Source organism: Sparus aurata, chromosome 4 (genome assembly GCF_900880675.1).
Source record: "Sparus aurata chromosome 4, fSpaAur1.1, whole genome shotgun sequence".
NCBI classification, from domain to species: Eukaryota; Metazoa; Chordata; class Actinopteri; order Spariformes; family Sparidae; genus Sparus; species Sparus aurata.
In genome coordinates, this window is record NC_044190.1 from 6,285,278 (window position 1) to 6,300,371 (window position 15,094).

At 42.0% G+C, this 15,094-nt stretch overlaps 1 protein-coding gene across 18 annotated transcripts in view; it reads right to left on the reverse strand.

Annotated features, from left to right (window-relative positions):
• neo1a (neogenin 1a) overlaps window positions 1-15,094 on the reverse strand; it is a 171,556-nt gene that overhangs the window by 30,881 nt on the left and 125,581 nt on the right. For 17 of the 18 annotated variants that reach the window (XM_030414312.1, XM_030414310.1, XM_030414326.1 and 14 more), the window contains exons 8-9: window positions 4,083-4,317; window positions 2,520-2,674 (exon numbers count right to left, since the gene is read on the reverse strand). In XM_030414312.1, the coding sequence (XP_030270172.1) occupies window positions 2,520-2,674; window positions 4,083-4,317 (390 nt within the window). The remainder of the gene's footprint in view (window positions 1-2,519; window positions 2,675-4,082; window positions 4,318-15,094) is intronic. The other variant, XM_030414316.1, reaches the window with a different exon arrangement.

Sequence of the window (15,094 nt, forward strand, 5' to 3'; positions counted from 1 at the left end):
TAACCCTAACCCCTAACCCATTTTTATGCATTTTGCTTAATCTGGATGACAGAAACGCAATTAAGCAGTGTCTACTGATCGCTGCCAAACACACATTCTTGGCTACAGAAGACACATTTCCCTGGTGTTGGTCAGAGCTCAGACCAGGAGAGGGCTCAGAGGCTGCAGCTCCGTCAAGACCAATCTGTCCCCTCTGGACTGGGCTGCCAGCCATGTTCATCTATTTCCTTTTGTATTCAACGTGATAAACAGTTTATTTCTGTGTCTGGTTAGTCAAGATAGGAATCAGAATGTATTACATGTGTCTGTTTATCAGCTCAATATGATGGCTGTCAGGCACATCTTTTGTAAGATAACCGAGATCGACAGAAATGTTAAGTGGACATTGTTAGGTCCGCTAAATGTGTTTGTTGTTGCCGCTGACAGGCTGAGGTTGTTACTCTAAATGTCTGGCAACATTACAGAAACAGTTCATTCAGAGAGACCTTTTTATGCAACAATAAGATCCTTTTTGTGACCAAAAACAGCATCTGAATCTCTTGAGAGGGGACTTGTTGCAGGAAGACGAGTGTGGAAAAGTGAGTTGGAGTTGAAGAGACAAGTTTGGAGTTTACTATCAAGAACTGCCAGCAAGAATATATTTAACTTAAGAATATTGAGCTGATTTATTTCCATTCTAGATGAAAATACAACTTTAACAACTCAACCTGGGAGATTTTAGAGCGAGACTTCTGTTTGTGGTTACAAACAGGAGCATATTGTTCTCTATCTGTAGGAATGGTTTCTTTAATGCTGTCAGACACTTTGAATAACAACCTCAGCCTGTCAGGGGTAAAAACAAGTACTTTTAGTGGACGTAACACTGACAGTGAGAGTTGCCCTTAAGGAATACTTTGCTGCCGTTGCAGCTGCGTCGCTGCTGCCAGCTGAGGCGATCTACTGGACTGATTTCAACAGTCTTTAGTATGAATCATTTACACAATAGTTTAAAAATACAGGAATTCCCCTTGAACAAATGACAACATAAAACATAAGATGTATACATTTAAGTGATGTGATCTTGTCCTACTGTATATCCATTAGGAATAGGGGATGATGGAGAAATACTATTTCCACATTGTTCATCTGATGCAAATGTAAACACACTTAAATTAAAGCTGACAGTCAGCACTTTCACCTCCAAGTCTATATTTCATATGTGCAGTGTGTGCCGTCCATTAGACGGAGCCAACATAATAAAATATGTATCACTGCCTTTATAATTTGCCACTGTGCTCTAAACAGAACGTTCTAAGCCGATGTGCAGGGACAGTCCTTGTTGTGTCTGTACTGTGGCAGATTGGATTTAAAATGAAATAAAGACTATGGGGTTAAAGTGCCGGCTGTCAGCCACAGATATAGGTCTGTGCTGTAAATATCTTGTAAGCCTTAGCTGCGGGTGTTCCTGACAGAAGAGAGGGGCTCCCATTTGTCAGCGTGCTCTGATGTTGGAGGTATGTTTGAGTGTGTGTGTGCAGGTGTATTAGGTTGGTCTCTGAGGAGAGGTGATACGAGGACAGCACTGTGTGCACATGGCTGGCGCTCAGACGCAGGTCAACAGTTTAAGCCCCATTTCGAAGCATGTTCTTACACTAAAGTGCACACACACGACAGAGATATACTGCACAGGTACAGGCTGCCCTCGCTGCTATCCCTATGGGAGGCTCGGCGCCTGCTGGCAGGCATTAAGGTGTGGTGGTGTGTGCATCTTTATGTGCACGTATGTCGATCCGTCCGCCCTCTAACCAAGGACACAGGTAGAGAAACAGTGACTGACCTACAAAGCGACAGTGACTGAGCTGTAGCCAAGTCTGGAGGTGAAGGAACATCCCCCCCTGATAGTGTGCTGGGAAACCCCCTGCACAGCACTTTCAAATATGGCTGAAACTAAGTGATCTAGAGGGGCGCACGCAGTCCAACACAGAGAGGAAACAAAAAGAAGAGAATCTCTTTGTCACCTTATTCATTCTTGTGTGTCCTCCAGCTAAAAAACATCTCAATTAACTTCTGCATCTCATCTCTTGACAGACTGGATGAGAGGCAAAATCTGGAATGCTAATTTCTGACATTCCTCACTCAGGTAGGTTTAAGCAACACACACAGAGGGCTTATAATAAATGTTGTGGAGTAAACAAGAAGTGGCTTATGAGAAGAAAAAGCTGCATTTCTCTGGTCCGCTGTTGGGTGGTCTGACTTAACACACAGCATCCTCCTTTATGTGTGTGTGCTTTGTGTAGAGAGGAGGGTGTCTGTTTGAAGTGCGCATATGCTGTATGTGAGGGAATATTTGTTTGTGTGAATGTTTATTTGCACATTTGTGTGTGCTTCTTTTGAGTGCATCCTGTTTGCCTCACTGTGCCAGCGTGAGCATGTTTCCAACAAACTGGCTCGAGTTCGACTTTATGTTTATGTGTCCTGTTTACTGAGCACATATGAATGAGTGTGTGTGTGTGTGTGTGTGTGTGTGTGTGTGTCTTTACCTTCAGCCTGGGTGGCCACTTTGAGCGCTGCAGAGCTCTCTCCTGGCCCGTTGCTGTTGTGGGCAACAACCCTGAAGCGATATTTGGTGTCTGGCATCAGGTTCTGGATGGTGACCTGCATCTCCCCTGGACGGCTGGTGTTCACTACTCGCTCCCTGATGTGGACACACACACGCACACACACAACATTTTAATTTACCAATAATTTCATTTTTAAAGTGTCAGAACATAATTAAAGGGTTCAGGGTTCGTGATCATTACTAAACTGACAGAAGGCAAAATACATACACAGGTAATAGACCTACATATTGCTTTCTTTATGCCTGATGTGATATTGTATCTTTTAATTATTTTTTTTATAATCAACACCCTCAGTGTTAGCCGAGCTCGGGGAGACATCTTTCTGGATGTGTCCAAGCATCAGACTAAAACATATTCAGTCAACAATAATCTAAAACGAAGCAGAGCTTAACATTTGAATACAGAACCAGTTAATACCAGAATACATTTGAGTACTGAACTAGTTAAAGTTTGACAATTTTGCTTAATAAGTGATGCAAATGACACATTTTCTGTCTGCCAGTTCATCAGGCAACTTCAGGGTTCAGCTTCCCACTTGGATTGTTGGGCCTGTGTTACTGCTGGGTCGAGGTGTTCTGACTGGGGGTCTCTCACTTTTTGATTTTCAAATGTATTGTTATATTTTCAGTAATTATAACATTTTAATAAAGTATGTCATCAATGACAGGGTATTGTCCCTGTATTTTAGTAATGATTGTGTGTTTTTGATGTGTTTTACTTTCTCACTTCCTCAGAAGCTGCTGTTTGTATTGTAGCTGTGTATGTTTCTACACACTGTGTGTAGAGCGGTGGGGGTGGGAGGCTTTGTTTTTTCATTGTTCTCATTGTGTGAAGCACTTTGTGTTACTGTTCTGTATGAAAAGTGCTACACAAATAAAGTTTGATTGATTGATAAAGATGAGCATATTAGTAGTCGTCTGTCTACAGTGAAATAAACTATGGTTAGAGAGAAAGATTCCACATGTCCACCCACACTGATTTGTGTACTGCTGCTTGTATGCCTTGTGTATTTGCACATATAGTGATGTATGTGTCTGCAGTATTTGCTGCTGCAGTATTTTTGGAAAATATCTTGAAGCTTTTCTTGTTTTTCTACTTTCTACAGAGAATAATAGCCACAATGCAAATGAGGAAATGTGCAAAATCGTCTCAGCCTCTTAAATGTACCTTTTAAGTCATATACAGTAAATCCTCCACAAACGAAGCTGAGGGAAATTTATCAGAAGGCTACTTGAGAAAATAAATTACAGTATTTTTAACTGATGTAAAAATATAATCCTTTGAGGAGGGAAGTTTGTTTATAATTACTGAACACTTACTGCTATGATAAGTGCTTTAACTGCTTTAATGAGATATTTCCAGAGTGGCCTGAGACTCTTGGCACTTGGATGTTTGTATATTAGCAGCCTGCTGACTCCAGCAGTAATGTGAGTATGAGAACGCTCATGGCAGTACTGCAGTACAACTGAGTGTGTGTACTACCTGCTAGTGCCCTCCTGGCTGTAGAAAACGGAGTAGGTTAAGTCGTCTCCGTGGGGTTCAGCCGGCGGGCGCCAGGTCAGTTTGATGAAGCGGGTTGAAACCAACGAAGCCACAACGTCTCGTGGGGCTGAGGGGGTGGGGCCTGCGGGACTGGCTACACCTCCGGAGCCTGGCGTTACATGGTCAGTAGTGTTAGGAGTCAGTGAAGGGGGAGGGAAAGAGGGCAGGGCTACGTCTTTGGTTTGGGAGGGGGAGGAAGAAGGAGGGAAGGGAAGGAGGGATGGCAGGATGGGTGAAGGGGCGAGGGGGAGGGAGGAGACAGTGGCAGCGTGGGAGGGGAGGGGAGAAATATCACGTGCGAAAGGAATAGGTCGAGGAGAGGAAAGGAGTTGAAATGGAAATGACAGTGAAACGAAGGAAAGGAAGGAAACAAAAAAAAGAAGAAAAAACAAAATAACAACAACGTAACAAAAAAAAGACTTTTGGTGTGACAAGGAACCACAGAAATAAAACACTTCTACTACATTCACAAAGCTGACAAATACAAGCACAATACAAGGGGACTACACATGCAAGTCTACACACAGCTCTCTAATGTCGGGGGAGTGGGGGCAGAACATACGCAGCGTCACACATTTCACTTTCACAGAAGGTCGTCCTGCCAATCATTTGTGGTTTAAAATGATTGGTTTGCGTTTTTTTACATTCTTGTTCATTAAAACTGGATTGTATTTGCAAGAAAACAGTGGTAGAAAAACGGTCTGCGCTCAGGTAATTAAACTGCTTTATTTCGGATGCAGTAAAAACAACTGAAGTCTAACCCCCTCCCACAAAAAGTCTCGATTCTCACAACAAACACACTAGATGAGTTTTTTTTAAAAACACTTCTGCTGTCAAATTCCACAGCCCCGCCACAGAAATGTTGGTGATTTCATTTGGTGTTTTTTTTTATCCTTTTTTGGAGGAACAATCTGTGGTCAGACTCTGAGAGATCTGCTTTCCATTTGCCTTGCAAGTGGGCGAAACGAAACCATACGGAAAGAATGTCAGTGCATATGACATTTCCATTTGTTGGCAGGTCATGGAAACTGTCTGCAGGGCAGAGCTGAAATACAGAAAAGCACGGCAAAATGAAGTGTGCAAACGGGCCATTATTACTGCAGAAATTGTTTTGAAATTCAAAGAGGCTGCTGGCATGTTTGTCTGTCATGGCATGTGCAGACACCGCTAACTTGGCTTTCAATATCTGCTTACATTTCCAATTCGCAGAGTTCAGTCTTTTCTGGTTGGAGTGATATGAAGGATCTGCTGCAGACAATTACATGGTGCAAACACACCGTTCTGTGTGCAAACACTCGCTCGCTCACACCGTGATCAATGTGTTTATTGAGAATTGAGTTTTTTGCAACCTCTGAAGGAGCTTGACATGAATGTCACAGTGTTTGCATGTGTGTTTACATCTGAACATCTGCACACAGAGTTCACTCAGCAGCCATCTGACATCTTTAATGTTGTGTTGTCTCTGCTCTTCAGTGCGATGGATTGAAATGGTGCAATGACTGTCCAGTTACAGTGCTGACTATAACCTTTTCAAAACAGCCTCGATAAAACATCAGATAGGAGGTTGTTTCTCAATAAAAAAGTAATGTATTCACATTAACATTAATCTTTTAACAAAGTAAGGTATGACTTTACTTCTTTGCACTTTGATACGCTACTTGTTCAATTACCCAATCTAACTTTAGACCTAGAATTGCATCTTATCAAAACAAACCCTTATCTCAATAAGGAAGATATACACAAGTCTTTTATGCTCTTTAACAAAGTAACATCACATAGCCAACTGCAAACCAGCCCAAAGAGCACAAAGAGAGAAATGTGTTGGCGAGAACAACGATGATTAGAACAAAGGCGATTATAACTGCCCCAAAATATAATACATCAATGCATAAAACAACGTAAAAGAGGTGTCCTCCAGACAGCACCAAGTACTAATATCAACTGCCTCAAAATAATATATCAATAACTAAAATGAGACAAGATAGACCTTCCGAACACCTTTAGATGGTAAGATGACTGAAGCTACAACTATGAGACGTCAACAGACAGTCGATTGCTTCACTTCTGCTTCTTCCAGGATGTTTCCAGCTTCAGTGTGGCCGTCAGAAATATTCAGATAGATTGAAAACAGGTGTCTGATGGAGTCAGGCCAGATAACTCCACTGGTTGGATCTAAAACACTCATTGATGGCCTTGTCTGGGAGAAATGAAGGGAGCTAACATAATGGAAAATGGGAAAGGACGACTATATTTCATTTCATTTTGGATGTCGACCACCTCAAACGGCTTCATCCTCAAAGATAGTGTTTCACCTGAAATCCAGTTCACTGGAATTGGGCCGAAAACAAAGAAAAACACATCATCATCCTAACAGTTTCTGCGGCAGTGTAACTGACCAGATGTTGAACAATTATCCTCATTTATAAAGTGACATACACACAAATTCACACACAGGTTTACACAGCTATCCTTGCTAGGACTTTACATTGACATTCATTGTGGACAGCCTAACCCAAACCCTAACCTTAATCTCACCTCAATTCACACCCCACCACTAACCTCAGCCGGGACCTCAGAATTGATGTTTTGCTGCATTAGCACCAGTCTCTGTTCCCCATGAGGTCTACTGGTCCCCACAAAAACGCAAACACACACAAAGAAAAAGTGTGATGTCACATAACACTGGTGATGGGGTTATCACAACATCAGCAGCCGGCCTGCAGGATAAACAGGAGCTTGAAGCCTGTCTGTTGATGAGGAAGCACTTCGAGCATATTACTAAAAAATACAGACAGGAGAGAAAACAATCCAAGGAACATGGAGGATCATACGCTGTGAGAATACACAGCAAACACTGCAAGTCACCTCGGCAGCGGGGACAAAGGCCCATTCATTATGAATACATAAAAGCCAAAACAAACACAGACAGAAACACTCAATCTAATACTGGGAAGGCTTGTACGTCTTACTTGGAGAGAGACTCATAACTGCAGGCAAAATATTCACATATATAACTGGTACAGTTAATGCATAGAGGCTTATACTGCCTGAAACCTGAAAGTGGACAAAAGACTTCTGCTTGCTTACTCATTGACAGCTGCTGTAACAGAACTGTTAGGATAGAACCACTTTCAACACATCTTGTGTTTCAATATCTATAAGGCAGATAGGGGTCAGTATCATCTAATAATGCTATCACCATTAGTCCAACATACTGTGTGTACAAGCAAATACCCAGATTTGCCTTTGAGGCCTGTTTTCTTTCCTTTAAATGAGCAAACAGCTTGAAATACTGAACTAGAGCAGTATGACGGGATCCCATGTGTCCAAAATATGCTTCATATTAGTCAGTTCTGCATCGTCTGGATTTGAGCCACTGCTTGTTGTCTGAGACAGAAGAATAAGTCATGACAGAAGTTGAGCCAAGCTTTGTATGAGAACAGATATTTAGAAAGAAAACAACCTTATCTTGGGTTCCTACAGGCATATTGTTCTGCAGAGGAGGAATCATGTTGGTGCAGAGAGACTGAAAACAGAAACAGCCTGAGTGCCGGGCTGAGTGAAAGGTTTCTCAGAGGGCACAGGCAGCAGCACCTTGCACACACTCTAGACACTGCCTTAATTCTCTGAGTGAATTTCCGTGTGGATCTAAGGGCAAAGGAACTGAAATAAGTGGTGGAATGTGTCATCTTTCTTGAGGCAGATGCACTGAGGAGTAACTCACTGAAGTTTCAAAAGAAATGCTGACATCAGTGTCAGGAGATGGACTGGAACTACAGCCACTTCAAAACAAGTTTAAAACAATGAATATGAGGTGTTTTCTGCTTAGAAAGAAGATAAGTAGGACTTAAAAGATAATTATTTATGATATATTTTACTTGTTTTCGGTGGTGTTATAGTAAAGGCAGTATTTCTTCCTGTCAAAAGTAGCCTCTTTTTTTAACGTTAATGTTTTGTATTTTCTTTTTAAGATTCTTTTTGGCTTTTAGTGGACAGTGTAGCTGAAGACAGACAGGAAAGAGTGAGCATGACATGCCCTGGGTCAAACCTGGGCCGCTGCGGCAAGACACAGCCTTGTAGAGCCTAATGAGAATTGCATTATGGGTTAGGAGAAGGAGGGGAAATAAAACCATTAGATGTAGTTTCCATCTGGAGACATCTTGTCAGCTGTAGGTATTTGACATGCTGGGCAGTTTTCGCTGTCCTCCTGACAATCTGTCTTGTACGTGCATGCCTAGGATTGTTACAGTAAGGAGGTGTCAGCCTCCCTCTTCCTCGTCGAACTCTATTCATAGCTGATTAATAGTGTCATTAGTCTTTGTGCCAGAGGTAATGAATGGCTGGCATTAACGCTTAACGAGGAAGGTTACTCCAGATCTGCATAATAAATCTGGGTAACCGATACGCAAAACAGTCACGACAAAGACATGCACTGCAAAGCATTCATCTTAATATTCAATAGAAGCAAAAGCCGTTTGTGAAATTAAAATAATCAGAGTGGCATTAAAGTTCTGATTAAAGCCTCTTGACTTAAACTTTTATCTTCTGTTGCTACCTCCATAATCCTTTGCTCTGCTCCCCGGTGAGTGCAGCTGTACAGGCTGCAGAGGTAAAGTTACGCCAAGTAGTTTTTTCATCATCTGGTCTGAGCACACAGATAAGAGGGCCTACAGTACCTCACCGACTCTGACTATGCACCTTCACCAAGAGAGCATAAATCTACTGAATTCAGATATCAGTCAGAAGCACCCACAGCACTGTAACTACAGATAGCCTCTTCAGAGGGAATTCAGCAGGCCATGCCAGGCTCTTGCAAAATGGATTTTCTCAGGGCTAGTTTCCGTGTCTAATGTGGTTCGGTAATGATGACTGCGTAAGAGACAGATCCGGCACAATGCTAATGGTCCATTACTGAGTCACTACTTTTATCTGCCACAGAATGAACAGAGCAGAGTGAACAATAGTCCAGAGTCTTCGGAAAAGCAACACAAAGCAGACTGTCAATTAAAGCTGCCGGTCTTTGTCATGTTTCATACGAACATGCACAAGTGGCATGATGAGGAAATATAAACTAAGCAGCACATATCTGGGCGTCTAGTTGAAGTGCTAGACGGTGATTAAAGAGAAATCATAGATTCCTTCTGAACCAAGACAAAAACTCATTGAAACTTGTGATAACTATGGCAGCTTTTTCCTCGACAGCCTTGTTTCACTTGCTTTCTTTCAAGATGAGGCTGGAAAGACGAGCAAGCCTTGACAGCTCACGACACTCGTGCAGCGTCTTAATGTGCAGACAAAGGAAACTGAGTCGGAAAGAGAAGACAAATGTTTCGAGTAAAGAGAGGAGAGAAGAAGTGAGAGGTGAAGGGAGAAACGGGGGAGTGACCGAGCAAGTGTTCTTTTGTTCTCTTCATGTCCTCCAGTACCTCTACCATATCAGTAACAAACTCCATTAACACCATCTTAACACGCTACGAGCAATGCAATGATAAACTGAATGCAATTATATATGCAATAAAAATGCGACATTTGTCAACAAAGGATAAAACTTCACCTTGTATTGTGTTCCACCTTATCAGTGGCCAAGGGGAAACTGACAGAGATACAGTATCAGATCTGTGGAGCATATCAGTAATGGCACACATGCCCTCTCGCTGTGATAATCAGAGACAGTCAAGATTAAAGTGCAGCTGAAACCTCACAAAGGCTTAAACTGACGAGGTGTACCGACTCACTGACATAATCCGAAATGAAAAAAAGTCTTTGTGTCTCAAACTGATTCTCCCAAAAACGTCAAACACATTTCCCCCCTGATCACTTTCTGGGGCATGTTAACAACGATTGGAAAAAGTTCCAAATATGAAACTTTACCCAGGAGAAAAATAAGCTTTTATTAATCCGAAAAAATACAATCCCAAAAATGAAGGAATTTCTCCTCATTAAATCTTCAGTGATTGAAATATCTTTCTGGAACCATTTAAGGGCGCTGGAGATGCTGATGGTGGAGCCAGAGGGGACACATCAAAGTCAGGCACATTAGGAGGAATAACTTTGAGAGGTAAGCAGCAATACTCAATTACACATTCAACCGGGCCACACACTTTCAGCAGCCTATTCAAAAACCTTCTCTTAGCTAATGAAACATTTTTAACCATCGCAAATTCAATTGAAGGATGTAATCAAACTCTGCATCTCAGTGTCTCTTTCTTCTGATTCCTCAGGTGCCTTTGAATACTAAAGTAGAGTAATAAAGGACATTTACTCAGGTACTGTACTTCGAGAAACAAGATTCAAAAACATGATCGTCCATCAACGCAATAATGGAAATCTGTCTTTTGCGGTTCCACGGCTCATAAAATATATATAATTTTGAGGTTCCTCTACTTTACTTGAGTATTTCCATTTTCTGCTACTTTACACTCCACTACATTTTGGAGCCAAATATTGTACTTTAACTCCACAACATTACTTGGATCAGTTTAGTTACTAGTTACTTTTTTAAATCAACTTGTTTTATTGAAAATCAGATTGAAATATCAAACAAAACACTGATTATCACAATAATGTTTAGGTAAACATTGGATCTGACAGCTGACCAGGCCGACACCAAACACTTACACAGTACATGTAAATACATTTGCTTTTACTTGTGCTGTCAATACTTAAGATTACTTTTGATACTTAAGCATGTTTAATATCAGGTGCTTTCACTCAAGTGTTACTTGGATGGCTGACTTTCACTTCTACCACAGGAACATAAACAAACTTTTGGTGAAGTCACTTTATGGTGAGGCATATGTGCATCATATCTATAAGCATTAATATGTGAGCCTATACACTATATATACTATAACCTATATGTAGTTAGATTAATGTGTTCACTTCTGGGCCAGACGTGGTCTACAAGCCTCCAACTGACTGGGCCGGCCGTATGTAAATGTACTGAATAGGAAAAATTGGACTTCATGACGCAGACAGTGTGTCTCAGTAGACATTCTTACAAATATTTTTCAGACAGCATAACAGATCTCCTCCGCCTCGATAAGCACAAACCATAAAGGTAAAGGGGGTTTGGAGTGGGCCACAGATGTATTTACGTCTCCACACTCCCTGAACACCCCTGCTGTCCTGGCAGAGACGAACTGAGATATGAGAGGAACCATCTGACAGATCCATGAGACTCCCGGATGCCATGTGGTGATGCAGCAAATACTTCAGGGATTGGCGGGGGGGAAATCTCTGTCTTTTCTCTTTATCAGGTGGCTAAAACCTCTGAAAGCCTGTGCATGTTCTTGTTTATCAACCAGAAAAGCTGTCCCTTTGAAACCCTGCAAGAAATTCCCTTTTAAATGGCACAGTTTGTTCAATTTTACATTTATCTTGCTTTTCATATCCAAAATCAACATTCTCAAATTCCCTGTGGGCCTACATAAACAAGGAGAAGGAATTTGTATGGGGTATGTTTTGGAGGGGATGATGGTATGTCTGTGTTTGCATCTACTCTTGGCCCTCCGGCAATTTACTTTCTGGTAATTTGGTTTTCACAAAAAAAGTGACAATCCCCGCTCTGGGTTCTCAAAATAAACACCAAGCAGGAGGGCTTAATGTGTGGGAATTTGTGAAATGCCACATACATCCTACTGAGACATAAAAAAGCCAGAGGGTCCACAGATTCCAACATGTGGGGGAAAAACAAACACCCCATTTGGAAATGACGAGAGTCATTGAATGGGGTGGGGTGTATCAATAATTAATAATTCAATGTGTGTACATACAGCGTCCCTTCATCATCAAACACATGTACCCCCTTGATCCGTGAGCCACTGGTGAGTTCATTTGGGTGTGATTGCTTTGTTTCCCTGAATGCCTTGCTTCATCACACACGCACACGCACGCACACACACACACTCGCTGAAACATGCACGATCATGAAGCCAACAGCTGCTTGCCCAGACTCGGTATGCAAATGAAGATGTGTGACTATGGTGTGCAATGTAAACCCCCCCCCCACATCCACAACCGTTTCTACTTCAACAAATCTGCATCATATGCATCACGTGCTCCACATGCTGGCTTGGAGAGGAAAGCAAGGCCTCCTGGGCTCGTCTTTCAAGCCGATCAAAACAGCCAGTGATGCTGCACGTCTCCAGAGCATTTCACCACCAATGCCCAGAGCTAGAACAGGCTTTTCTTACTGCACTGCCTGCCTTTGTATCTTATTACATTGGAGGTACAAGGATACAATTCAACCTTTCCAGGGGAACAGAGCAAGCCTAGAATGGAATAATTGATTTCAGAGAAAGCTCTCTGCAGCAGTGTGGATGTGTGTATACATGCACTTGCAACATTTGATGTATAAAGTGAGTGGAGCTGAACAACCAGGAACAGGCTGAAAAGGTCAAATGGTGTGCTGGCAGAAGTGGGAGCAGCTGCACCTCCCCTTGGGAGCCTTGCTAACAAAGAGTCGAGCTAATCAGACTCCCACCAATAAAGCGGCCTCCCTCGGTTGGACCCACTGAGAAGCGGCTACCGCACTACGCTAGCAGACAGCGGGGTGCCCACAACCCACTGTGATGTTACTATTCTACTTTTAGTTTATGGAAACTGGGAGGCTCAGTGGAGAGAAGAGGGTGGGTGCTAACAGGAAATATAAAAGCTTCAGCTTTGGTGGCGCCGCTCACAGGGGTCAGCTGCCTGCAGCTAAGGGAAGGGTGTGAAGGGAAAGTGGTGTTAGTGTGCCATGTGGTTCTTCCAATTACTGCACCCAGAGGACTGCCCACATCCAAAAACATCAGATCAACATCCTGGATGAGTGTGTGTTGGAGATGGATGGTGTTACATCCTAAATAAGGGCACGTGTAGTGAAGTGTGTAAAACAGACTGTCAGGAAAAAGAAGATCTCGCACACGTACGAATGCAGTCGAGCCTAAAACGGCTGTTGATAACAAGACTGACCTTAAAAAATAACCAGCACTGACGCAGGTACTGAAGCTATTTTAATCCTTTCTCTGCAAAACAACAGCCGAATAGGCACCCATAACATTTTGCAGTTAGCACTTAGGCGACAGACCATTTATAAATGAGGCTGAGCCTTTCACCACGCTTGAGTAAATACAACCCATAGAAAAGTTCAGCCCGTGCTGTGAGAGCTTCGGCTTGTAAACACACACATTCAGCAGCATCCCTCAGAGACCAAGCCGCAGCACAAACACTTCGCCATCAGCGTCTGGACTAACAGCAATTTGGTGGAGGCTGATTTCAGCTCTTCACAATCAATTTAGGCTACAATCCCTCTGATCAGCTTCCTGCAGCACCCAGTGGGGGAACGCATTCACTAATCACTATCACTAATGTAATGTGTGTGTGTGTGTGTGTGTGTGTGTGTGTGTGTGTGTGTGTGTACGTGCCAAAGATATTGTGTGTTCCAGTTAAGACGTTGTGTGCACACTTTAGGGCTTCATCCCCAAATCTGAATTTCAATATATTTTGCTATGAGGCAAAATTTTGTTGAATACATCTACATTTACATATAATTAATATTCTCCACTGAATGCTTCTGATTTGTTTTTATATTGCCTTTTAATGATCACGGCCATTTATAAATAACTTTAATGTTCTGAATAAAAAACAATATTACCGTATTAGTTTAATCAACCATAACCCACCAACTGCAAATAATAGTCAACACTGGGAGCTGAGATAAGGCACTTATTAAAAAAGCCCCCGTGGCTACATGTGTGTAATGTGAAAGTCAGCTGTTGGAGAACAGGTAACTCCGGTGCTTACTGATGTTCTTTAAAGGATAAAGGATTCGAATACTTTTTTGGAGGCAATTTTATCCCCCAGTTGCACTTAATTAGCTCGTGCTCAGTGCCAACAACACACTCATCTCCCCGTTTAGGCGTCTTATCCCTGTTTCTACTGCACGACTTTACGGGATGTTCATTATAATATAATGTTGACTTTTGGAAATTGCCATTTTGAAAATAAACAGCACCACCAACTGCAGCCTGAACAATTACCATAGATTTAAATCAACACCTCTCAACAGAGATTGAACACAAAGTTCATGAGGGAGTTAATTGTTACTCAATACAACAGACTGGATTCTTCTGTCATATAAAGGGAATCCATATATACTGCATTTTAGTTGTCAATGACTAATATTGAGCAAAATATAACTATAAATAACTACTAAATATCAATACTGAATATTCAAACTGTTTGAATATTCATTCTCCACACGATACTGATACCAGCTGTGCTCCATGCTCCCTCTTGTTTCTAACAGCGGGTCAACAAACACACTCTGACTCTTCTGACTTTGGTGAGAAGTAACGTTTTCTGAAATGCTGCTGTGCTTAAAGGAGAACTTCGGCCATTTTTAACCCATATCCCTGTTGATCGAGGTTACAGAGTGCAGGAAAAATAACGAGAACATTTGGCACAATATTAACCGAGTATCAGAATGGCAGCTAAAGCGAACCTATGGGGGCAGACATAACCGAAAGTGAAACTTAAGGATGTCTGCCCCCATAGGTTCGCTTTAGCTGCTGTCCTGATATCTGGTCAATATTGTGCAAAAATTTTACGTTATTTCTCCTACTGACAGCACTTGGTAACCTCGATCAACAAGGATATGAGTTAAAAACAGCCAAAGTTCTCTTATAACACACAGTACACGTAAGACCAACTTACAGGTAGGTGAAATGGCAGAATTTGAGAGATGGCTCCGTGAGGCTGTCAATAGGCTGCAGAACAGTAAAAAACAAACGACTGCTTTCTTGCAGATTTAACGGGACTCGATCAGTCTTCAGCACCTAAAATTCTGTTATTTAACACACGCAGTATTACGTAGGAAATGATTGTTAATATGTGTGTTCAAGAATAGCTAAAGTTCTGTCAATGTTGTAGAAGGCCATTACTATGACGCATAGTGATGCTGCCTGTGA